Below are 24763 nucleotides of genomic sequence, written 5' to 3'. Positions count from 1 at the left end.
TTTTTTTTGCCAATAGGTGAAGACTTTAAAGACTTTAAATTATGTGTGCCCGTATAGAAGCACAATTGCATCCGCTGTGTTTTACTTGTTCAACCTCTATTAATAAGATGTAAAGGTCTGTTATCTGAGCTGTATCATTACTGAAGAACCAATACAGTAACACATATTGAATGGTGCAATATTTAATATGAAATATTCTGTAGCATTCTGCTATAACTGTTTGCTTATTCCATTTTCCTGTGTCACTAATTTTAGGAATCGGGAAACACCGAAGTACGGATCAAGTCACTGATCAGTTCTTTAAAGCATGTGGTTTATGAATATGTATGCCGTTCCTTATTCAAGGTAAGCTCATGTCTCATGCTGAATCAATTATGTAAACAGTTTACTGTTGTAGGGCTCGTTTACAATCTTGCTGGTAAAGGGTTGCCATAAGCTGTCCTCCTCCCCCCCCCCCTTTTTTTTCTCATTTATATTTAAACAAACAAGTGTTATGTTCATAAACTCATTTATCCCAAAAAAGGAGTCTTACTTTAAGTTCAGGTTGTTTGTTCTTTCCTTGGTGTGCTCAGCCTTTTTATTTTAATAGCTTTAATTTTGTTGTGCTAGAAAATCACAGGCAAGCTTGCAATGCCACGACAGCTAGATGAAGTCCTTCAAAACACAGAGCGAGTTGGTTCCATGGCATTTCAACATTTCAGCACATTTTTATAAGAACAATAAGACAGGATAGGTGAACATGTCTAAACTCTGGTTACTAGTTAAATGACAGGTAGGCAAGACATGAAAAGTACTCTCTATGAGTAATAGTGCTACAAACCAAGTATGGTTAATTGTATGACATAAAGAGAGTGAGGGTAAACAACTGAGGCTTGTTAAACTGCATGACTGCAGCTAATTAAATGCTAATGTCTACAGGCTTGTTTACCTTACTCTGCTTCTCTCTGTTACCCTTGATTCGGCTTGTCTCTCGCTTACCTGTCTTCTGTTACCCTCGACCTCGGCTTGTCTTTGACCTTTCTATACTGTACTACTTACGTTAGTCCGGCCATTCTAAGGTCCGGTATACGTATCTGGCTACTGTTTGTACTCTGCGTGTTGGATCCCTGTCCCGATCCTGACATTACGACAGGGCCAATGGATCCTGCAAGTACAAACAGTAAGCTGGCTGCTCCTGATCCTAGGTTTGAAGCCATGGATCACAGAATGGATCAGATGGCGCTTGCGCTACAGGCTCTATTAGCTTGTGCCAATAACCCACCAGAGGAGATACGTAATACCCCTGTTTCTCCTGTCGGTTCAGGTCTAGAGGTAGCCACAGTGGGTGCTTCTTCTCACATTACCCCCCCAGTACGCTATGGTGGGGCTCCTGAGAAGTGTCGTGGTTTTTTAAACCAAATTAGTATCCACTTTGAATTGCAACCTCGCTCTTATCCTACAGATAGGGCAAAAGTAGGATTTATTATCACCCTATTACGATTTTGACGGACCACAAAAACTTGTCCTATATTGGGGAGGCTAAGCGCTTATCCTCTAGACAAGCTTGTTGGTCCTTATTCCTGACTCACTTCAATTATGTACTGACTTACAGACCTGGTTCTAAGAACTCTAAAGCCGATGCATTATCTCGCCAATATGAACCTTCTACTGTACCTGAACCAGTTCTTTCTTCTATAGTTCCGAAATGCAATATCATTGCTAATACGAATCTCAGGATTCATTCTCCATTACTGGCCGAGATCATTAAGTTGCAACATCTAGCACCTAAACAGACTCCTGTGGGCCGTCATTTCGTTACTCCTGCTCTTCAACTGGAACTTTTACAGTGTTTACATAATAGCAAGATGGCGGGACATCCTGGTATTCGCAAAACTTACGCGTTGATCTCTAAGGACTTCTGGTGGCCTGCTTTACGGAGGGATATTGAGGAGTTCATCGCTGCATGTGAAGTTTGTACTAAAATCAAACAACCCCATACGCTTCCATGTGGATTCCTGCACCCCTTGGAGGTTCCAGAAAAACCATGGTCCTGTTTGGCCATGGACTTTATTGTTGATCTACCTATCTCTAAAAGACAGACTGTTATCCTCACCGTGGTTGACAGGTTTACTAAGATGGCACACTTAATTCCCCTGCCTAAACTCCCGTCTTCTCCAGAATTGGCAGAGATATTCGCTAAGGAGATTTTTCGCCTACATGGGATACCCTCTCAAATTGTATCGGACAGAGGCTCCCAATTTGTTTCCCGCTTTTGGAGGTCCTTCTGCTCTCAACTTGGTATTAAATTAAACTTTTCTTCTGCCTATCATCCTCAGTCTAACGGAGCTGCTGAACGTACCAACCAGAAAATTGAACAATATTTACGATGCTTTGTTTCTGAACACCAGGATGATTGGGTCGGTTTGATTCCTTGGGCGGAGTTTGCACACAACAATCTCGTTTGCGATTCTACTCATTCAAGCCCCTTCTTCATGAATTATGGTTTTCATCCGTCTATTCTTCCTTCGGATTCTCCTTCCCAGGGGGTGCCGTCGGTTGATGTTCATGTTGCCAATTTGAGGAAGTTGTGGGATCAAACTCGACAAATCCTTGTGCACAACTCTATGTTGGTTAAGAAACACGCTGATAAACGTAGAAGGGCGGCTCCGGTCTTTGTTCCAGGTGATAGGGTATGGCTGAGCACGAGGAACATCCGTTTAAAAGTGCCATCCATGAAGTTCGCTCCTCGTTATATTGGACCCTACAGGGTGCTGACCCGTATCAATCCAGTTGCGTATCGTTTAGCTCTTCCTAATACCTTACGCATCCCGAACTCGTTTCACGTTTCATTGCTGAAACCACTCATATGTAACAGATTTTCCTCCACAATAGCCCCTCCTCGCTCCGTTCAGGTGGAGGGTCAGGAGGAGTATGAGGTTAACTCTATTATTGATTCTCGAATCTCCCGGGGGAGAGTACAATATCTGGTTGATTGGAAGGGATATGGTCCTGAGGAGAGGAGTTGGGTACCTCAGGAGGATGTTCATGCTCCCCGTCTCCGCAGGGCGTATCACTCTCGCTTCCCATCTCGTCCCGGTTCATTCCGCCCGGTGGGCGTATCTGAGAGGGGGGGTACTGTCAGGGTACCTGTGGTCTCTACCTCCGAAAGAGGTAGAGACTTAGCTGTTCCTCCATCCAGACGGTCTGATGGCTCCCTTCCCCGCGGTCTATCCGGTCATGCTAGGCCGGCCGCGAGGGAGTGACTGCCTTTTACAGCATCTAGGCAGGAAGTAGTCATCAGGACACTCCCCCGGAACGATCTGTCAGTCAATTGCTGCAGGACCAATCAAGACGCCTCGGAGGCGTGGTTACTGCTCTGAACAGGGTATTTTACAGAGCTTCTTTCATTAGCTCATTGCCCTGTCGTGGTTCTAGCTTGTTCTAGTCACTCAGTGCTTGTGTATTCTATTATCCCTTTTGGTTTTGACCCGGCTTGTTTACCTTACTCTGCTTCTCTCTGTTACCCTTGATTCGGCTTGTCTCTCGCTTACCTGTCTTCTGTTATCCTCGACCTCGGCTTGTCTTTGACCTTTCTATACTGTACTACTTACGTTAGTCCGGCCATTCTAAGGTCCGGTATACATATCTGGCTACTGTTTGTACTCTGCGTGTTGGATCCCTGTCCCGATCCTGACACAGATGGGTTCTCAGGGTTCTGGACGTCCCCCTGGGTGTATGCATGGTGAGGGGGTGGGTTACCTCCAATTGGGCTCCCAGCTCAGAAGAAGAGCGGGTGTAGAAGACAGCAATGCTGTTCATCTATATGGCATGAGGTGTAGGTAGGTGTGAGCTATGCTCCAAGTAGACCCCCAGCTTGGGTGAGAGACAGACTTCCAGTGTGCCGTTGTGGGGCGTTGGAACAACAGGGGGTGATAACATCTGAGATTGGTCGCTTAGTTGGCGCCAGAATTTCTGACAGATTCAAATCTGTTGTTGGAGTCAAGCCACTAGGGCTCTTAGGCCTGTCCGTGGTTGCGGTGTCTCTAGGTTGGTGGCCATTTTAGGTTTGCCTCGCGGGTCTCGGGTCAACCAACAGATCGTAGCCTGAAGGTATGTGTGCCTCACTGGGGACTGGGATATCCTTCACAGGTCCAGAGGTTGGGGAGACTGGGTGAGTGGCAGACTTCACGAGTTGCAGTGTTGCGCAGGGCAGGGGATCGTCTATTTCCCCCATCCAGCAACAGTGGTAGTCCGCAGTTGGATCTCAGCAGGTAAGTCGCCCAAACTCTCAGGAGCTTCCTTTAGTGCACCAGATAGAAGTAAGTAGTTGGTTGAGTCGTTTGTAGTGAGCTGGCTTTCAGTAAATAAGTCTGAGTATGTGATTCAAGCTGAGAGCTCACTCGATGTGCAGCCAGCTACCGTGATGCCCAAGCTTCGCCCTCTCAAGCTGTCCCTTTTAAACCAGCTGGTAGTTTGCAGAAGTTTCAAATTAACACCAGGTTTCCAACTTAATTGCGAAGTCTTTGAAAACAATTGCTACTAACGACTTGTGCTACAGATATAAAACACTTGCATATTGCGACTTGCTTATAAAGTGCAGATATCCACTTTAGCATGCACACTTCACCCTGTGTGGCCAATAGTGAGAGGCTACTTTGAGTTAACACTTAGTGACAGGGATGGAACATGACTTTTTGTATCAATATGATGTATTGTGATTTACCTATGCACAACCTCTTTACACCAGGCCTGAGGCTGGTGTTTAAAGGGTCCAAAACAACTTTAGCTTAATAAAGCAGTTATGGTGTATAGATCATGCCCCTGCAATATCACCACTCAATTTTCTGCCATTTAAGAGTTTAAATACTTTGTTATACAGCCCTAATCACACAGCCTTTCTAAACAATTCCTGTAAAGATAGATCTAATGTTTAAACGTCCTTTATTGCTAATTTTGTTTAACCCTTAAAATGGCACTGTCACACCGAACTTACCTTTCTCCTATTGATTCCTCTGCACTTCCTCTCTCAGAATAGAGAAGAGAATTCTTCTTTTCTTCCTACCTGATCTAGTTTTCTTTCAAACATAAGACAAATTAGGGACTACTTTCTTGTGTATTTTTCCTACGCTTGTCCGCTCCATTTCTTGTGGTCAATAAAATTTTCCCCCAATAGCCGAAATTCCCGACTGAATTTCGCACAATAACGAATGCCCAAGTGTTTAACTGAACATACGTGGGAATTTAACAGTGCTATCTAGTGTGGGCAGATAACGTGTTCCTCAGGGCCTACTTCTGCCCACACAAAGATGGCGGTGCCCATGAGTTGGGAGCGGAGTTAAACAAAAAACAAGATGCAGCCATGACAGAGGCAATTGTCCATATTCTAAACCAAAACTTTGAATTTGAGCCATAGGTTTGTTCCACCATAATTTTTGGGTTTATCTTCAAGTGCCCCCATACATATTATATATCACTTTTTTAAAGCACAGAAATGGCTTTCTTTTAACATCCTACCTAGCTAAACATTTTTTTCATTGGAGTAAATCTAAAAACAGCTTGCAAAACCTGCAGTGCTTGTGTCTGCTGCCTATGCAAACTCTCTCCTTCTAACCACACCCATACTTTCTGTGGCTGTCCATTCAGAGAATTCACAATGCAGCTCAAGTGAAGTCTTTGCAAGGCAGGTGCTCTGAGCAACCTCTTGAATTTAGCTCCACTGAGCTAAGAAAACCAGTAAGTAACAGGGCATGTTCTTTTCTTGAAAATGAAGGGGGTTTAACCAGGTTAATTTAAAAAAAGTGTAAATTTCTATTGAAATCTGCATTTTTTTCAAAATGAAAAAAAGAGGACACACTTTTCACAAATAAAGCTTTTCAGCAAGCATACGTGCTTTAGTGTGTCTGGAGTGTCCCTATAACTTCAACCCTTCACTATCTTTAAATCTGAAACAGCATTAATCCATACCCAGTATTAACCCTTACTTTACGCTAACCTAATCCCAACCCTAATCCCACTTCAAACACCAACCTTGACCTTAAGGTAACCCACTGCTAATATCAATTCTGATATTACAAATGGGTTTCACTGTATTAAACACAGTAGATGGAGATATAGTGCCACCATCTACTGGCTGAATTACACTTAGTGTAGTTCTGAATGAGCCTGATTCCCAGCTGAGTATACAGAGATCGGTGCTGGAAACCTGGCAAAGCCCAGTGTCGGTGCATATTTGCTGGGGACAGGCTTGGTGACCCTGCCAGGGTCTATTCAGACCCAGCAGGGTCTCCACAAAGTGGTCTCAACCCCTCAAAACCACGATCAAGCTTTTAATGAATCAGTTAATGGGCTCTGTGCCTGCGCTGATTTCCAGCTCTGCAGAGTGCTCATTGGTCAGTCAGGAGCTGCTAAAAATGGCCCCAGCTGACTTACATAATCCTCAGGTATCCAGTGGTGTGAGCAAGGATATAATACTGCTCACATCACAATCTCTTTAAAGGCATTTAAATGCTCAATTAATGAGTCGCTGGAAGCAGCTCATCAAAAGGTCTTGGGCCATTATAATTGGCCTCAGCAAGTTTACTAGAGCCACAAGTATCCACCTGGGGTTACTGGTATGAACAGATATTTAAAGAGCTGCTTCCAGCACTACAAACAGCTCATCTAAAAGTCTGAAACCAGTAAAAATGGCCCATTATAGTTAGAATGCAGTGATTTGAATTTTGAATTTCTTATGTCCTGCTCGTTTAATAGGTAAGTTAGCAAAACTGTTTCATTAAGCTAAAGTTGTTTTGGTGCCTATAGTGTCTATTTAAGTTGTTTTTTTGCGTTAGAAGCAGCCAATAATGAGCAACGACGGGGTTGGAAACCAGTCGCTAAGTAATAGTTAGTGGCTCCAAAAGAAAGGAACGTGAGCTTTCTGTAACTCCCTTTCTTTACTTGTGAAATTTTGTAAACGGCTTCTACTTTCTAAAAGTAGCAATAGACTTGGAAGCTGTTCGTTAAAAAGGAGTAGCAAGTTTGTAAATGAGTCTTTAGTGTCTGTATTGTGGCATTTCATATTGCAGAAAGATCAGAACCATGACCAAGAATATGATGTATATCAAGACAAGCCAACTAGCATTTAGAAGTAGACATACCCACAAGGGGGACTTTAAATTGTCATCTGTGTAAACAGCAATTATATGCAAACAGAATGGCAATTCTAAGAAGTGTAGATATACTACCTGCGACCATCATTACAGATATAATTATAGGATGGTAAGAGGCTAAAAGCACAGACTCAGATCTGTTATTCTGCCATAAAATAGACTTAGAAAGTTACAATGTGAAGGTAAAGTAGAACGTTTACAGTTATGTAATATTAGCTCTCGGTTTAAAACTAACAAGCGTCTTCTAAAGATTGCGATTAATGCATGTCTTGGACATCAAACCACAAAGAAACATCTCCCACATTTCCCAGACCAAACAAAATGACTTCCTTTACTCATTTTAAAAAATATGCAGATATGGTCCAGAGGTTCAGCTACTCAAACCAAACTTTAGATTGGGGAACATGTGATCTAAGAGACTTCGATCTTAACATGACAGTTGGTGTCATATGTGGGGGTTTTAATATCCCCAATATTGTTGATTTAAAAAAAAAACCACAACATCCAGTGATTATTATTATTATTATTATTATTATTATTATTATTATTGGTATTTATATAGTGCGAACTAATTCCGCAGTGCTTTTCAATATTATTGTATTTATAATACATGAGTCAATTACACAGTGACACAGGAACAATAGGTAGACGAGGACCCTGCTCAAATGAGCTTACAGTCTACATGAGGTGGGGTACAAATATGCAATAGGGCAGCAAGGGTGAGAGCCACCAAACAAGGTGGAAAAGTAGCAGAGCTGGAGGTGAGAGTAGGGTATGACTCTTTAGGAGTGCAAGAGACAGACTTGGGTAAGTATAGATAGAGTAAAGACATGTCTTTCTAGAAGTTTTGAGGAAAAAGGAAGCAGGGATATGGGACAATAGTTGGAAGGGGAAGACGGGTCTAGGGATGGCTTTTTAGGATGGGTACAATAGTACCAAGCTTAAGGGGAGCAGGGACAACACCAGATGAAAGAGCACAGTTTAGGATGTGTTTTAAGGATGGTACAAGAGAAGAGTATCTGTTAAGGTGGGTAGGTACTGGATCAAGCGGAGAGGTGGTGGGACGAGAGGAGAGGAAAAGCGAAGCCACCCCCCTTTCTGTAGCTGGGGAAAAAGCCTGTAGGGCAGGGAAGGTATGGTCCATGTGTGGTTCTGAGAGGGAGGAGCAAAGGGGGGAGAATTATTTCCTTAACTTTTCAATCTTGTCGGTAAAGTAGCATGCAAGGATATTTGCTGAAAGGTCAGTTTGAATGGTGGCTTGAGATGGGCGAAAGAGAGAGTTGAAGGTATTAAAGAGATGCCTGGCATTACGTGAGCATGAACTAACGAGAGGAAAAGTAGGATTGTGTTGTAAGGGGGGAGGGGGCTGTGCTTTATGAGCACAAAATTAATTTATAATGGACGATGTCTGACAAGGTGCGGGCCTTCCTCCAGCAGCGTTCAGCTGAATGGGAGCATCTCTGCAGGTAGCGTGTCGATTCAGTGAGCCACGGTTGGAGGCGCATCTTCCTTGAGGTGAGGTGCATCTTTGGAGCGGGGCTGCAGCGTCCAGGGTAGAGGTGAGGGTAGCATTATATTAGAAGATAGCCAGAGAGGTACAGGAGAAAGTGGGGATGAATGAGAGTTTTGAATGGAGATCAGCTGAGAGTTGCTGGAGGTCAAGATAATTCAGGCCCTTTCTGAGTTGAGGGCGGTTGGGGTGAGGCTGTTGGGTGAGGGGTCTTTCAAGAACAAATGATAAGAGGTTGTGATCTGAGAGAGGAAATTGAGTGTTGTGGATCTTAGAGAGAGTGCATGCATTAGAAAAAAATAAGATCAAGGGCATTGCCAGCTATATGTGTGGGAGTATTTACCCACTATGATAAGGGAGGAGGTAATAGAAAAGAGTTTGGAAGCTACTGAGGTCAGGGGTGGGTTAATGGGAATGTTGAAATCTCTGAGAATTAGGGAAGGGATATTACTTGAAAGGAAGTAGGGTAGCCAAGCAGAAAAATGGTCAAGGAACAGACTAGGGGAACCAGGGGGGGCGATAGATGACAGCTATGTTAGCAGAGGTGGGTTTGAATAGACACTTTTTTTTTTTGTCTATCTTTTTTTTATTAAGGCACTTGTTTTGGGTGGTACAGAATGAATAAAGGGGAAATGCACGCATTGTATACAAGATATGGATATCACAGCGTAGTTCAACATCCCCTAGATAGTAATGCCATATTTTTTAATAAGTGAGTAAAATATAAACATGCTATACTGTTGTGTAATATACGTAAAGCGTAAACAGAGGTTTTGTTTGCAAGAGGTAATAAAACAAGGCCAGTTATTAAGTAGAATATAAACATGCTAAATTTTCAGTGCTGAAAAGTACACAGTCTCCCTACGCGGCACAGAAACTACAACTGGCAATGAATTGACACACTTAAATAGGTAGTTTATGGTAGCAATGCTTGCCACGCACAGGGCTAGATATCAGGAAGGTAGATGTAAAGTCAAGCACGCTGAGTTGTCTTAGTTAACAAACTTCAATTCACCTGGGTATAGAATGGGACACTTAGCTGCGTTAGAGACATGTGGGGCAGTAAGGGACTATTGCTGCATAATCCCCACTCTTGTCTTACTGTGCGTGCATTAGTGGGTTGTGCAGAAACACATGGTACAACTGAGATGCAGGATAGTGTAAGTAGACTGTGTAGTAGACAGACATCATACGCTCGGTCCCGGATTCAGGTTTGCTTGCTCCTCTCACATCGATGCTTTACAACAGGAGAGGTCAATCCCGGGGTAGCTTGGTAAGTCAAAACAAGGGTTGGTTCAAAATCAGCATGTAGGTAAAGTGGTAGCGTAATGGAAAATAGGTTCTTGTACAGTTCAGATGTAGTCCCTAGGTTATATGGATGCTCTCGGTTGGGAGCGATAGTTAGTGGGGTCGGTAGACCCGAGTGTCTACAGTCAGCCAATACCCTTACTTGGGAATTGAGTGAATTTTAAAGCTGGAGAAAGATAGGGAAGGGGAGGTGGGGCAGAGTTTTAAAGGAGCAGTGGGGTGAAAGCAGAAATCCTACACCGCCACCTTTACTTTCAGCCTGTCTTGGGTTGTGGGTAAAGTGAGGCAATGGTAGCAGAATCAGAGGGAGAGAGCCATGTTTCCGTGCAAGTAGGTTTAGGGAGTGTGAGATAAATCGGTTCTGTGGTTAAAAAAACAACAAAAAACTTTGTTAATTAGAGAGACCAGAGAAGTACTAGATTGCTTCCAAATGACAGGGAGGTGACCGAAACTGAGATTACTATACATTACAGCATTGCTATACAAATTTAACAGGAAATTGAGGCAACATTAATAAAAAGTCAACTAATCTGGCTAATTTCATGCGCTCATTTGTCTTGTTTGTAAAACTTAAAGGACAACCCAAGAACTCTGACACAAATGCAGTATCCTTCCTGGGATTGGTGGACGCTACACTCCTACTATTTACATCTTGGGCTATCAATTAAACTCCTCTCCTGTCAGTGATATGCCATGAGCAAAAATGAAAATATCTATTTTTTTCAGCAACTCTCCTGCATGTCAGTAATAAGAGGAGTAGGATTAAGGTTGACAGCCACTATAGCAACTGTAAATTGGCCACAATTCTCAGGACAGCCTATGTATGAAACTAAATTCTACTTCTTGTTATAATTTGTCAAAGAATTATATACTGAAGACATGCATAAACCACCTAACTCTCCATGAATCCCTCAATAGCATTATTTTTCTAGAATACCTGCCTTATTTTTATCCTGAAGAGGACACACTGAGAGCTTATATTTCCTAATGGCAAAGGGAGGCATATAATGAATAAATATGATACTGTGTTAAATAAGAGGTATTCAAACACATCAATGTGTTCCTCTTTAGCAAGGGCATGCGTACCTTTTAAAATGTCACCGAAAATAACCAGAAATATTTTGCATTCATGTGCACCATCCTTACATTTAAAATTAATTGAGAATTATGTTTCTTTTGCATGTGTAATTAGATGATAAAGCAGATGTCAAAGCTTAATAGAAGCAAAATTGGGCCATTTTAATTTTCATTAGTTGTACTCCTGCAAATCATTTATTTATTTTTGTAAAGAATTTTGATTAAAATGTGTTTCACATATTAATCTGTGCAAGGTCACCTTAAAACAGGTTTACAAGAAAAGAAAGGGAACCTATAAAGTCTTAAAATTCATAATTTATTGCCAAATGATCATACTTTTATTGATTTCACAGCCATGTGAATGGAAATATTAACATTTAATGTGTCATGTAGTTTTGCCTCCAGCTCAGTAATCAGAAATAGGATGAGCTGCGGGTTTTTTTTCCTGGTATTAACCTCTCTTCAAAAGCTAAAAATCCAAAACGGGGGACGATTATAAAGGAATATTGCCATTCCCTGAACCATTATTTAAGAATAGCCTTCTTGCTTGAAACAACGATAACAGGAATAGCTTGCCTTGACTCTTTCTTTTCTTTTTACATTTGTCAATCTTTATTTTATATTTTAAATTTAATAAAGAAGGAATATATGTGTCAGAGGTTAATATTGAAGGAATAATCCTGGCACCATAACAACTTCAAATTAAATTTTTATGATGCGCTCCCTGGGCACCAGTTTACGTCATTCGTTATTGCCCAATTGCTCTGCCCATCTACTTCTGATGCAGTCTGAGACTTAATGAAGAAAGCCTGGAACAAGGGAGCCGCAGATAGGCTCAGTAGTTTTCAATTCGCTAAACGGCTTGAGAAAAATATGTACATTTCTGATGAAGTTGTTATGGTGCCCAGAGTGTAACTTTAGGCTATTGGATACAAGAGAAATCATACAAAATCCTTGTGAGGTTTTAAGGTCTTCATGTAGAGGATCCATTGAGAGTAATCCTCAGGAGCCAATGATTGCAGATAGAATGCATACATTCAAAACCACTAACTTTAACCAAAGTCAATACGTGACCTATAAGCATTCCATTGAAAAGATTATTATATATTATAGAATAAATTTTGCCTCAATATAAAATGGTAAACGAATGGTAGGAAGGCAGGCAGCAATCTCACCGAAACTAATATGGAGTAGACTCCTTCCCTGACCACTCCTCCAATGACATCTTCTAAAACAAAGCTGTCCTGTTTCACCTTTTGAAATAGTGCAAAGTTTCCTTCTATCTAACTTTATTAGTCACCATTTTGTAATATGTAATCACTGGTCATAATTTGTGTATATGTGTAGATAATTATGTGCTAATATGTATCTCTAAGCATGTATGTATTTGTGTGGGTGGGATATGGGGTGCAATATTGTCTAACTAATAGTCCCACAATTAATAATAATAATAGTGTTGTGTTGATATATCTCTATCCAGGAGGGAAACTAAAAGCTGAAATTGAGCAAATTTCAAATATAATGTATTATAAAGCTTAGCTTGTTTATCAAACTGAGTACTTCATCTTAAACACAATATACCTAAAGCTATAAAGGGTTTTGATGCATATATATATATATAGCCCTGTGTCTATGTATTTCCCTAGCCCTGTGTCTATGTATCTCCCTAGCCCTGTGTCTATGTATTTCCCTAGCCCTGTGTCTATGTATTTCCCTAGCCCTGTGTCTATGTATTTCCCTAGCCCTGTGTCTATGTATCTCCCTAGCCCTGTGTCTATGTATCTCCCTAGCCCTGTGTCTATGTATCTCCCTAGCCCTGTGTCTATGTATCTCCCTAGCCCTGTGTCTATGTATCTCCCTAGCCCTGTGTCTATGTATCTCCCTAGCCCTGTGTCTATGTATCTCCCTAGCCCTGTGTCTATGTATTTCCCTAGCCCTGTGTCTACGTATTTCCCTAGCCCTGTGTCTATGTATCTCCCTAGCCCTGTGTCTATGTATCTCCCTAGCCCTGTGTCTATGTATCTCCCTAGCCCTGTGTCTATGTATCTCCCTAGCCCTGTGTCTATGTATCTCCCTAGCCCTGTGTCTATGTATCTCCCTAGCCCTGTGTCTATGTATCTCCCTAGCCCTGTGTCTATGTATCTCCCTAGCCCTGTGTCTATGTATCTCCCTAGCCCTGTGTCTATGTATCTCCCTAGCCCTGTGTCTATGTATCTCCCTAGCCCTGTGTCTATGTATCTCCCTAGCCCTGTGTCTATGTATCTCCCTAGCCCTGTGTCTATGTATCTCCCTAGCCCTGTGTCTATGTATCTCCCTAGCCCTGTGTCTATGTATCTCCCTAGCCCTGTGTCTATGTATTTCCCTAGCCCTGTGTCTATGTATTTCCCTAGCCCTGTGTCTATGTATTTCCCTAGCCCTGTGTCTATGTATTTCCCTAGCCCTGTGTCTATGTATCTCCCTAGCCCTGTGTCTATGTATCTCCCTAGCCCTGTGTCTATGTATCTCCCTAGCCCTGTGTCTATGTATCTCCCTAGCCCTGTGTCTATGTATCTCCCTAGCCCTGTGTCTATGTATCTCCCTAGCCCTGTGTCTATGTATCTCCCTAGCCCTGTGTCTATGTATTTCCCTAGCCCTGTGTCTATGTATTTCCCTAGCCCTGTGTCTATGTATTTCCCTAGCCCTGTGTCTATGTATTTCCCTAGCCCTGTGTCTACGTATTTCCCTAGCCCTGTGTCTACGTATTTCCCTAGCCCTGTGTCTACGTATTTCCCTAGCCCTGTGTCTACGTATTTCCATAGCCCTGTGTCTACGTATTTCCATAGCCCTGTGTCTACGTATTTCCATAGCCCTGTGTCTACATATTTCCCTAGCCCTGTGTCTACGTATTTCCCTAGCCCTGTGTCTACGTATTTCCCTAGCCCTGTGTCTACGTATGTCCCTAGCCCTGTGTCTACGTATTTCCCTAGCCCTGTGTCTACGTATTTCCCTAGCCCTGTGTCTACGTATTTCCCTAGCCCTGTGTCTACGTATTTCCCTAGCCCTGTGTCTACGTATTTCCCTAGCCCTGTGTCTACGTATTTCCCTAGCCCTGTGTCTACGCATTTCCCTAGCCCTGTGTCTACGCATTTCCCTAGCCCTGTGTCTACGTATTTCCCTAGCCCTGTGTCTACGTATTTCCCTAGCCCTGTGTCTACGTATTTCCCTAGCCCTGTGTCTACGTATTTCCCTAGCCCTGTGTCTACGTATTTCCCTAGCCCTGTGTCTACGTATTTCCCTAGCCCTGTGTCTACGTATTTCCCTAGCCCTGTGTCTACGTATTTCCCTAGCCCTGTGTCTACGTATTTCCCTAGCCCTGTGTCTACGTATTTCCCTAGCCCTGTGTCTACGTATTTCCCTAGCCCTGTGTCTACGTATTTCCCTAGCCCTGTGTCTACGTATTTCCCTAGCCCTGTGTCTACGTATTTCCCTAGCCCTGTGTCTACGTATTTCCCTAGCCCTGTGTCTACGTATTTCCCTAGCCCTGTGTCTACGTATTTCCCTAGCCCTGTGTCTACGTATTTCCCTAGCCCTGTGTCTACGTATCTCCCTAGCCCTGTGTCTATGTATTTCCCTAGCCCTGTATCTATGTATACAAATATAATTTATTTAAAATATGGCACATCTTTAAGGTAGGAGATTTTTGGAGGAAAAAAAATAGCACCAATACTTTTACTAATGAAACTGTTTTTGTGGATGGCTAATAATAGATAGATCTTGATTGTATCTGCTAATTTTACACAGTTGGTAGTGAGTTGAGCTTTTCCAAGGATGGACTCGCAATGGGGATCGAGATGTGTCCAATAATAAAATTCATAATTGCTAGTCTTCAATAAACACGTGAGAGTTGGAACTAATTGGTAAAATATTAGTCTAAAATATATAGTACTTTTTTGTGGGTTAAATCCCGTATAACCTCAGGTACTTTGTGATCAAACAAGCCTGTCTGATAACTCTTAAAGAAAAATAGTTGGGCAGTCATTCTAATTTCATCATAAAGTGCTTTAAACCACAAACGGCAGATGCTCCCAGAATCTTTTCCTGTGCAGTTCTATCTTTGCTTAAGTGCAATGTTTTAACCCGGCACCCCATGCATTTTTAAAATGTAGTTTGTGAAATGAATGGCCGCAGAGAAAGAGTAACTAATTCAGCACATGGGCATTTGCGAAGTCTCCCAAGTGAATCCAGACATAGAAACGTCTTCTGTTAACGAGTAACAAGCTGCATTTTTCATGATTTTGCACTATGACCTGAATTGGAAGGAAAGTAGCGTTCCATTTTATACAGGTCTCCAGCGTGATTGCAGTAATTACCGTGCCGAGCCCAGTCTGTCTGGCAGACACAGGGCTAGGGAGATACATAGACACAGGGCTAGGGAGATACATAGGCAGATGAAATTTGGTACATTGCTAACCCTTATTTATAGCTTGCTAATTTATTTGCGTCACGCTCATCTGGCTCAGTATAGATACTGTACGTTTTTTTTAATTTGAGCAGCTGTTACATTTTCCTAAATAACCTGCAACACAAAAAAAAAACGCCAGACAACCGCACATCATCTCTGGCTTAATTGCCCTTTAGAAATGGTTTGCGGTAGCAGTGCTGCCTTCCTCAGACCCTAGTACCATGTAAAATATTGGAGTCCCTTTCAAAACAGTTTGTAAACAATGCTTTAACTAAATTACACTATACTAAATACAACTTGGCTGCAAGAGCTTGTTTTATGCTTGTGTTTGGTTTGTTTTGTTATTGGCATTTTAATTGAGTAAAGAAATTTAATTTGATCAGGCTTGTTAGCAGTATGATGATATTGTCAATATTTTGTTTATTTCTGCATATATAATTGAAGGAGCGGTTACCCTAGTTTGTATTTGTTAAATTGATCTTATGAACCAAAATAAGGGACAGTTGTCACAAAAATGTGTTAATATAATTATCCTTTCGTCAAGTGTTTTTTGTTCAGTTTTTAATTATATATGAAGTATATGTAAATGTAAATAAATTAAAAGCTCATCCCTATCTTTAGTATATGACAGGATCCTTCAGCCATATACTGTACATTCACCGCGGGTCAGACAGTGTTTGAAAACGGACAGTCTCTCTGGTCTTCTTTGCTTTTGTGCATGGAGTGAAGCTGTGTAGACCATAGAGACTAATCTTCTGACCATAGGTGCATGCATGGCATGAAGGATCCCGTCATATGGGATGGGTTTTTCTCTTTTTTTATTTTACATATACTAAATTTTAAAAAATCAATTTCCTTCAAAACTTAAAAGAAAACTATTATATTTTTAAAAAAAAGTTGTTTTGTGGTGACAGTTCTCCTTTAATTTTAGATTATAGCACAGTGTTTCCTTGCTCCTACATTACATTGGAAATAATTGTATGTGCAAACTCCAAGTTACTTTCTTCCTGATTGGTTTGAGTAACTGAACCTGTGACATTAAAAGCAGCAGCATACTTTGTATTGTTGCCCCATGACTATAATAGATGCTAGACTAATATAAAAATAACTAAATAGGGAAGCAAATTGTGATTTGCTTAAATTTTTCTCCAGTCATATAAAATGGGTGTTTATTAACCTTTTTAATATACACTTAATTTATCTTTGACCTTATTGTACTAATCTCCTTTGAAACTACGAGTACCTACTACCAAATATAGTTTTTGTTTCAATTTGTCAAATTAGTTCGACTTTTATTGTCACTTGTCAGTAAAATATTAAAGGATTGTTTCATAAATAGGGCCGGGCGATGGCGGAGATTAATCAAAATGTCAGTGAACAATCTTGCCTTTTCTGGGGTAAATGATAATTTCTGACTTTTTTCCCCATTATTTATTACTTTCGTAACTTTTCCAGATTTTTTTTCATATGCTTTACTGTTTGTCTAGCACATTCCATTTATTAATACTTCTGCCATTTTTGTACCAGAAACAATACATGTATATTTTCTGTCATTTCTCCAGAATATGTGCACATAATCCTCAGTGGGGATGAATTGTGTCAGAAGACAAAAGGCAACATTTTCAAAATACTTCTAACATACTTTAGTATATTGGAAAGGATTTTTGAACTCCCAAAGAACACTTTTCAGACTTTACACACTTTGATAAATATCCCCAATTGTTTGTAGAGTTCACAACTGTGTTGTATATTAAGCTGTACTGCAAAATACAAAGAATTACTATGGAATGAGGATTTAATTCAATATATTTCTCTTTAAAGGCCGACCAGCTAATGTTTGCCCTCCATTTTGTCCGGGGTATGCACCCAGAGATTTTCCAAGAGAATGTAAGTAACAAATGTCTCGTTTATGGCTCTTAGAATCATGTTTTACTGTTACTATACACAAATTAGGATATGTCTTTAACGATTTGTGAACAAGGCTAAACCCCACTATGGTCTCATTCTGATGCTCATCCCAGTTTCCTTTTACCTGTGATACCTGTCAGTTTGCAGTTTATAGTAAACCATTGAGTTTGTGTTTTATTTATTCGTTTCAAACTCCAGGGGATCTCTTTAGTGTTTGCATAGCGTTAGGATAAAGCTTAAACCTTCTCTGCCTATCCTAAGTTTTTCATTGGGTGTTTCTTATCATATAAGCATTTCAATGTTGTTCTTTCAGAATGTACTCCCAATATTTTGGGATATTCCACAAATTCTACACAAATGCATACATATTACATATTAAATTCACTGCTGACCCACTTCTAGTATGTCTCCAGATGATGTAACTTTCACTTGAAAAATATTGCTTGCATTCACCCCTCTATAATACAAAATGCAACAACGGCATTTATTCATGCACTCATCATTTCCTGGCATGGCTATTATAAGTGACTACACATTTACCCTCTTCACTCAGTAATGCCATACTTTTGTTCCTGACTCACCCTTACTCTCACACCTCACCATTTTGCCACTTCTTATACTGACTTCCTGTACCTTAAATGATCCAATTGACTAATGACACTAGTTGACAAAGCCCTCAACAATTCCATTCATCACGTTATTTCCTTTTAACAGATACTCCTGATTCCGTTTTTTCGGCGAGTGATCTGGTCATATCATTCCCTTCATCTCTTCAATATGCTGTTCTTCTGTTGGTGTTTCTTCCTATTACTTACCTGTTCCTCAAAGATTGTAAACTTATCTGAGAAAAACCTTCTTCAACACTTCACTCTGTCAATATTATTTTGTATGTCAATTGCCCTTTGTTAAATCTGCCTATTTATAATTGAAAAGTTCTGTAAAAATTTTGGTGACACATAAATGCCAATAATAATAACAATGTGGACAGCTCTGATTTGCATAGCCTGTAAGGCTGTGAACATGTTATCTGGAATGCTTACATGAAAGCATTGTTGTGGTCTAGAACAATCTTAATGCAATCTTATGACTGTACTGAAGTTTTTGAGATTTAGAGGATTTACTGGACACTGTCCTCTGTTCTTCTGCCATTACTGGGCAAGTTTCAGTAAGTTATGAATGTTCTTGAATATTCACAACTTTCACATCAGTCTTATGGCTTCTTAGATCACTCGATGTTACAATGTCCACCTGATGTCTGTTTACATCTGCTCTATAGCCACTGGACTACAGTCTGATATGTAGACTTGCGAACTTGTTTTGAACTTCTTCTGTTTGGGCCAGACTTATCATTGTTTTGCTATTTTTGTCACCTTGATTTAGAAAATAGTCATATAAAAATTCTCTTGAAAACATGACTTTGTTTTATAGCCTTAAATGTGTTCAATTTTTCAGGAGTGGGACGCTTTCACTGGTGTTACTATTGGAGATGTATTTAAGAAAGCTGTAAGTAAATATGGAATATTTCGATATTAAGTGTCTTTTGGATCATCAGGAAAACATGTATAAAAGACTGAAGACACAAGTCTCTTTTTACCCTCTGTAACCATGTAACATTGTGCCATGACATTGAAATGTACCGATTACTCCTCTAGGAATCAGGTTTGGTCTCCATTGACAATATAAAGAGCTTATTTGTACTTATTTGTTATATTTAAAGGACTCTCAAAAGACACTACGAGATCAGATTCCTTCGTGGATTGAACAAGAAAGAGTTTGGGCGATTGCGCTATTGAAGGTATTGCAGTTTTATTTAAAGCTTTTTGTTAAATGTCTTGGAAAGCATTTAAACACTAAAACTAGATAGTCAATTTACACAAATGAAATAGTACTTAAAATACAATAAAATAAGCTATAGATGGTGGTTTATGATTCTTAATACATTTTCATATTTAAATTTGTGCTATTATAAGGACATCAACTTGCATTTTCTTCCTCATTTGTGGTCCAGAATAATGTATTGCATATTAAAAAACGAAGATTTTAATCCTCCCACACACTTTGATGTAAGTCATGTGACTGTGTGCTATGTCTTACAGGCCTCTCTCCCAGCTCTTTATCAGTCTCTCCATCTGGAAGATTCAAATCTTTGGAGTAAATTTTCACAAAGCTCTTCTTGCGAGCAAGATTTTCCTGCATCTATTGCCAAGACACTTTCTTTATTCCAGCAGGTATGTCGTAACAAGTATAACACACCTAATAAACATTAACATAACTTTTTAAGGATATACTAAATGGTTAAAGGAACACTATAGCGTTAGGAATACAAATATGTATTCCTAACGCTATAGCCCTAGTCACCAAAACGGTGACTAGGGCCCCGTTCCGCGGCGAATAAATGGTTAATTAACCATATATTGGCTTACCTTAATCCAGCGCCGGGCTCCCTGGTGACCTCTCCTCCATCGACGTCAGCTCCCGAGTGGAGCCGAATGCGCATTCAAACCCGCCCATAGGAAAGCAATACTGAATAATTTCCTATGGGGATCTTATTTGACACTGGACTCTGTGAGGACACCCAGCGTCAAATAAGGGCGATTTACTCCATGTAAATCGGGGAAGCGCCTTTAGTGGCTTTTAATCACTTAAAAACACAAAACAAAACATAGTGTAAAACGGTTAGATACAATGAAAAAAGATAAGGTGATTAATGCACTCACAAGTGGTCCGCCACTAACAGTGGCCAGAAAGGCACATCAATAGGTCAAAAGACCTGCCACAAAAGGACTCCAAGATGTTCTGAGTCAGCTCCTGAACCAAGGTTCTGGATCCAAAAGGGTAATAAAGGAGTGAGTTCTGGATAAGGATGTCCCAAATAGAGTGAAGAGAGAGTTATGGAGGCTCCTTTTGCGTCCTGTATTTATTTTTCTTTGAAGTTATATCTAAACACAGCTTGCTGATCTCTTGTCTGCAGCCTGCGCAAGCTCTCCCCTTTATCTTTGGCACAGAATTTGTCTGTATCAGGATAATGACCAATCAGAGACTTCTCACTGCGTAGCATCTCATTTTGAGCTGCAAGCTTGTGGTCGCACGGCTTTTCAAACTCAACGCAGCGACCAGAGAGGACGCAAGGTTAAAATGAGCCATGTGGATGCATAGGCGCACACTCACTCACGGGCATGTTATGACTTGGGGAGAAGGCAGGCGCACTCTAGCAACTCTAGAGGTAACGGAATCGAGAGAATTACCTTCTCGGCTGTCTGATTTATTATTATTTGTAAAAGTGCTGATTTCAAATAGAAATCGATACTTTTATAAACTAACACATAAAGCACTTCTGCAAACTGAGGTTCTTTCTATGTGTGTAGTGTTCCTTTAACTGAGCTTTTTTTTTTTATATGATAGATACTTTCTAACAGCAAGTTTCAGAAATATGGTAAGTGATAACACTGCATCAGTATGTGAAGGAGATTTTCAAGTTCCACCTGCCTGATTTTAAGCACTGCACTATATTCATTTTAACCTTCGGGAATTTATGTTGAGAACAAAAAATAGGAAAAGAGCATTAGTCTCTTTCTTTCCATATCATGCGATCAGTTTAACTTTCACAGAGCCCATTTATCATTTTTCAGATAGCATCTAAGGTCTAGGAAAACTGGAAAATACATATTTGCACTTTGCAGTTACAGTAATGTTTATTCTGTATATAGTTATATTTGTAATACATTTTTTATTAATGGTAACGCATACCATATCATTTATTTATTGGGTTTTTGTATGTGTCACATAGAACCCTAAGCTTTTGGAATCCAAAACCTTTAACTATTCTGTTTTATCATGTAAACTCCACTTGTGAAAAATGTATTCAATTTTCTGTTATGACGCATTTGTTGACATCAGTAATTCTCAGAATTACACTATGGCCAGGGCAGACCAAGTATTGAACTGTATCTTATGCTTGTTCTGCATTCATTAACTGTTGTGATGCTGGTCGCACCTTTGCAGCAGTCCGTCTGTGCTGAGTCTTTTTCACCTACAGTTGGTTCTACTCCCTTTAGCGCTGCTGGTGGCAAAACAGCATATTTGACTCTGGCAGCAGTGGGCAAATTCGATCTATAACTAATTGGGTTCTGCAGATACCTAGTCCACTTTTTTGTTTATTTTGCATGCAGAGTTAAAAATAATGTTTGAGTCTGGAAGGGTAAATCGCTGATTTAAGGTTTGAGAGGGGTTAATGGAGTTAGTTTATATAGGGTGTTTAACCCCTTAAGAGTCAATCTTCATTTGCTTGTTTTTCACTTAAGGACCAAAGTAATTTTTGCCAAGTGTTTGTTCAGCCGCAATTTCCATATTTTTCATTTATTGCACCAACACTTATTATATAACCTTTTTAAAGGACAAAAAATGCTTTTAACTTGATGTGACATATGCATACACTGATCAGCCACAACATCAGACCACTTGCCCGGTGCTTGATTTACCACAAGGGCACCACGTACCCTGGCTTCAGGGCTGCAGATAGAAGGACGGTATGGCCATCAGGTGATCAAAGATCATCCTCATCGACCAGCCTGTTCTCCTACTGTGTGGCTGTAAATCTGTTGCATGTTTTTTTTTAAATAAAACTGTTGTTGGATTATGTCGTGGGGATGCCACCTGACCAGTATTTTACCGGCACAGCCGGTATTTGGGGCGGTGTGGCCGGTGCCGGTATTGCAGAAATACCGGCAATGCAGTGGCCGGTATTTCTGTCTGCTGGAACTCTGGAGGCTCTCCCAGCTCTGCATGTATCTCTCTCCATGCTCCCTGAGACGGCCAAAGTGGGAGAGGCAAATACTTGCAGATCTGGGAGATTCTTTCAGATCGATATTCAGCTCTGCCCCCTTCCTCCTGCTTAGTGAGGAGTGCTCCTCTGAGTGTGCTGTGGCTGCCTCCTGCCTGCTTTCCCATCACTGAACTGGTTATCAGGCAGAGCAGCTTTTTACAGCTCTGCAGTGTTCAACCCTACCCCCCCCCCTCCATAGGACACAGAGATACAACTTGTAAGTAGCCAGGCCTCTGCAGGGATGGTTTATAGAGGGAGAGCAGACCTGCCAGTAATGAAGATGGGAGCACTTAGGGACATATAAATAAATGTTTGTTGTATATTTATATGTATTTCTTAATTGTATGCCTGAGTCTGAATGTCTGTGTATGTCTGTGTATGACTGTGTCTGTATGTGAGCGTCTGTATGACTGTCTATGTATGTGTGTGTATGTCAGTGTCTGTATGTCTATGTATGACTGTGTATGTCAGTTTCTGTATGTCTGTGTCTGTATATCCCGTGACGTTGTGTGTGACGTCCATGACATCATGCATACATAATTAATTATGCAAATTAGCATGGCCGGTATTTTTTTTACAAGGAAGGTGGCAACCCTAATTATGTGGTGTCACCTGAAGTCAACTGCAATTAACACTCCCAGCTATCAAACCTAGAAAATAAACATGTCATGACTATTGTTTGCTCTCATGTCATGGTACTCCAGGGCACTTGTGAATATGGAGTGCAGTAACCTAATAGTATATCGATGGCAAATCAATGTACTTTACACCCCACCAGTGACTGAGATGATCTCATTTGACATATTAGAATAGGTCTTAACCTCAGTAGCTGGTCTGTACACCAGAGAGCCTAAGAAACTCAAAATCATACACGTAAGCCATTACAATTCTTAAAAAAAAAAAAAAGCTCTTTTCCAACAGGGTATACGTTAAAATGGACACATCTGTTGTTTTGCCCTTATAATCTCAATAAACAAAGGGACTGCGATATCAGCCTGTCAGCATCTATTTTCTTCTCCCTAGCTTGCATTTTCCTTGCTGGTAGGGAAGGGGGTGACATTAGGAGTATGTGTAGAACTTGAAAAAGTTCATGGGGGGTTGGGGGTAGCTTTAATAATTTACATGGACAAGACCGTGCATTATCTATCCACTTACTTTCACCTAATATAAACTTTTTAGTTTCTTTCATATTAATTTCAGTGTAGCCAAATTAATCCCTGGTGTCATTGACTAAAGCAAGTAATAAAACAGCTTATTTGTTCCACAACATGACATTGTCCTCAGTTTCATTTAAATCGCAAGAGCAATGTTTTCCGCATTGAAAGGAGTCTTCAAGCACTGTAATATCTTTCATCACATTTAAATTGATCTGACAGAGAGAAATATACATACAGGACCTGAATCTTCGGTTGCTAGAATTGTTCAGTTTATTGTCATTCAATGCTTGGTTTATATTACCCTCTACAAACAAAACTTAAAGATACATTTGTGTTGAATGCAGAACTATTTTCCGTTCCAAAACTTTAATAGTTCCGCATTCAACACACATTTAGCTGTGTCTAAACTATAATTCATTTTCCATTACAAAACTTTAATGAACAATAGTTTAGACAGAGCTATCAATGTATTTATTGAATTCTATGTCTTTTTATCAACCTAAAGACTTTCAGAAGTTGAATTATTTAAAAGGTTTCTTAAAGCACATTTTTTTTCTTCTACTGATGTAGAGAGGGTAAATTAGGACATTTGTTTGATGGGCAACGTTACTGCCTGGGAAATAGTCCTGCCCATGACAAGCTAGCTGGCTGTTGTTTGGATTGTCCAGTAAAGACATGTAACGCTAAAAGAGTTTACATAATAATTTTGTTGTTTCCAAACGAAGGCCTTGGTGCTTAAAGGGTTAGTGATTTGAAGTAGTCATTGTGCTTGGAGTCTGTATGTGCAGTGTTGAAAAATGGGGTAATTTAAGCACCTTATGGCAGGCAATATTAATGTTTGTATTGGCCCACAATCTGGCTGGGGAGTATCATTATAAAGTTATTTTCAACACGGAGAAGACAATCGCTTTGAATGTAAGCAGTAAGGTTACATAATTTCACTGATTGTGGCTGGGTCTGCTTACTTGGTACCTGGATTGGCTACTACGTTGTAGATTAAAAAGTAATCTTAACCAGGAGTTGCCACTGAATAACCCCAGAATTTGTTCCGCTTATCGATGAACATGTTTCCATGTTTTTACTTTTACTTTATTATTCTGTTTTTTTCCCCCCATATTATTTTTCTTTAACAATAGATGATGATTCGATGATAGCAGCTCAAACATAAAGGGCACTTCATCAGCAGAAATTAAAGTTGTATTTTCCTGCAGTTCAACCCATTACTTGTCTCAACCAACACAACATGGTGTGATACAAGCAGGATTATAATATATATATATATATATATATATATATATATGTATATCTTTGGGTTATTATTTTGTATGGAACTAGAGTATATAGCGACTATATTGTAAAGATGAAAAAAAACAACCCCATACATGTAACCCATTGGTAAGTCTTACAAGACCA

The 24763-nt window shown here is 40.3% G+C and overlaps 1 protein-coding gene across 1 annotated transcript in view; it reads left to right on the top strand.

Moving 5' to 3' along the window:
• DYNC2H1 (dynein cytoplasmic 2 heavy chain 1) overlaps positions 1-24763 on the top strand; it is a 330703-nt gene that overhangs the window by 145768 nt on the left and 160172 nt on the right. Inside the window, exons 71-75 of the mRNA XM_063430335.1 lie at positions 256-345; positions 17285-17350; positions 18824-18874; positions 19089-19166; positions 19468-19599. Of these exons, the coding sequence (XP_063286405.1) occupies positions 256-345; positions 17285-17350; positions 18824-18874; positions 19089-19166; positions 19468-19599 (417 nt within the window). The remainder of the gene's footprint in view (positions 1-255; positions 346-17284; positions 17351-18823; positions 18875-19088; positions 19167-19467; positions 19600-24763) is intronic.

The sequence above is a fragment of the Pelobates fuscus genome, chromosome 1, assembly GCF_036172605.1.
Source record: "Pelobates fuscus isolate aPelFus1 chromosome 1, aPelFus1.pri, whole genome shotgun sequence".
Lineage (NCBI taxonomy): Eukaryota > Metazoa > Chordata > Amphibia > Anura > Pelobatidae > Pelobates > Pelobates fuscus.
The sequence above is the reverse complement of the archived record's forward strand: the minus strand, read 5'-3'. Positions and strand labels throughout refer to the sequence as shown.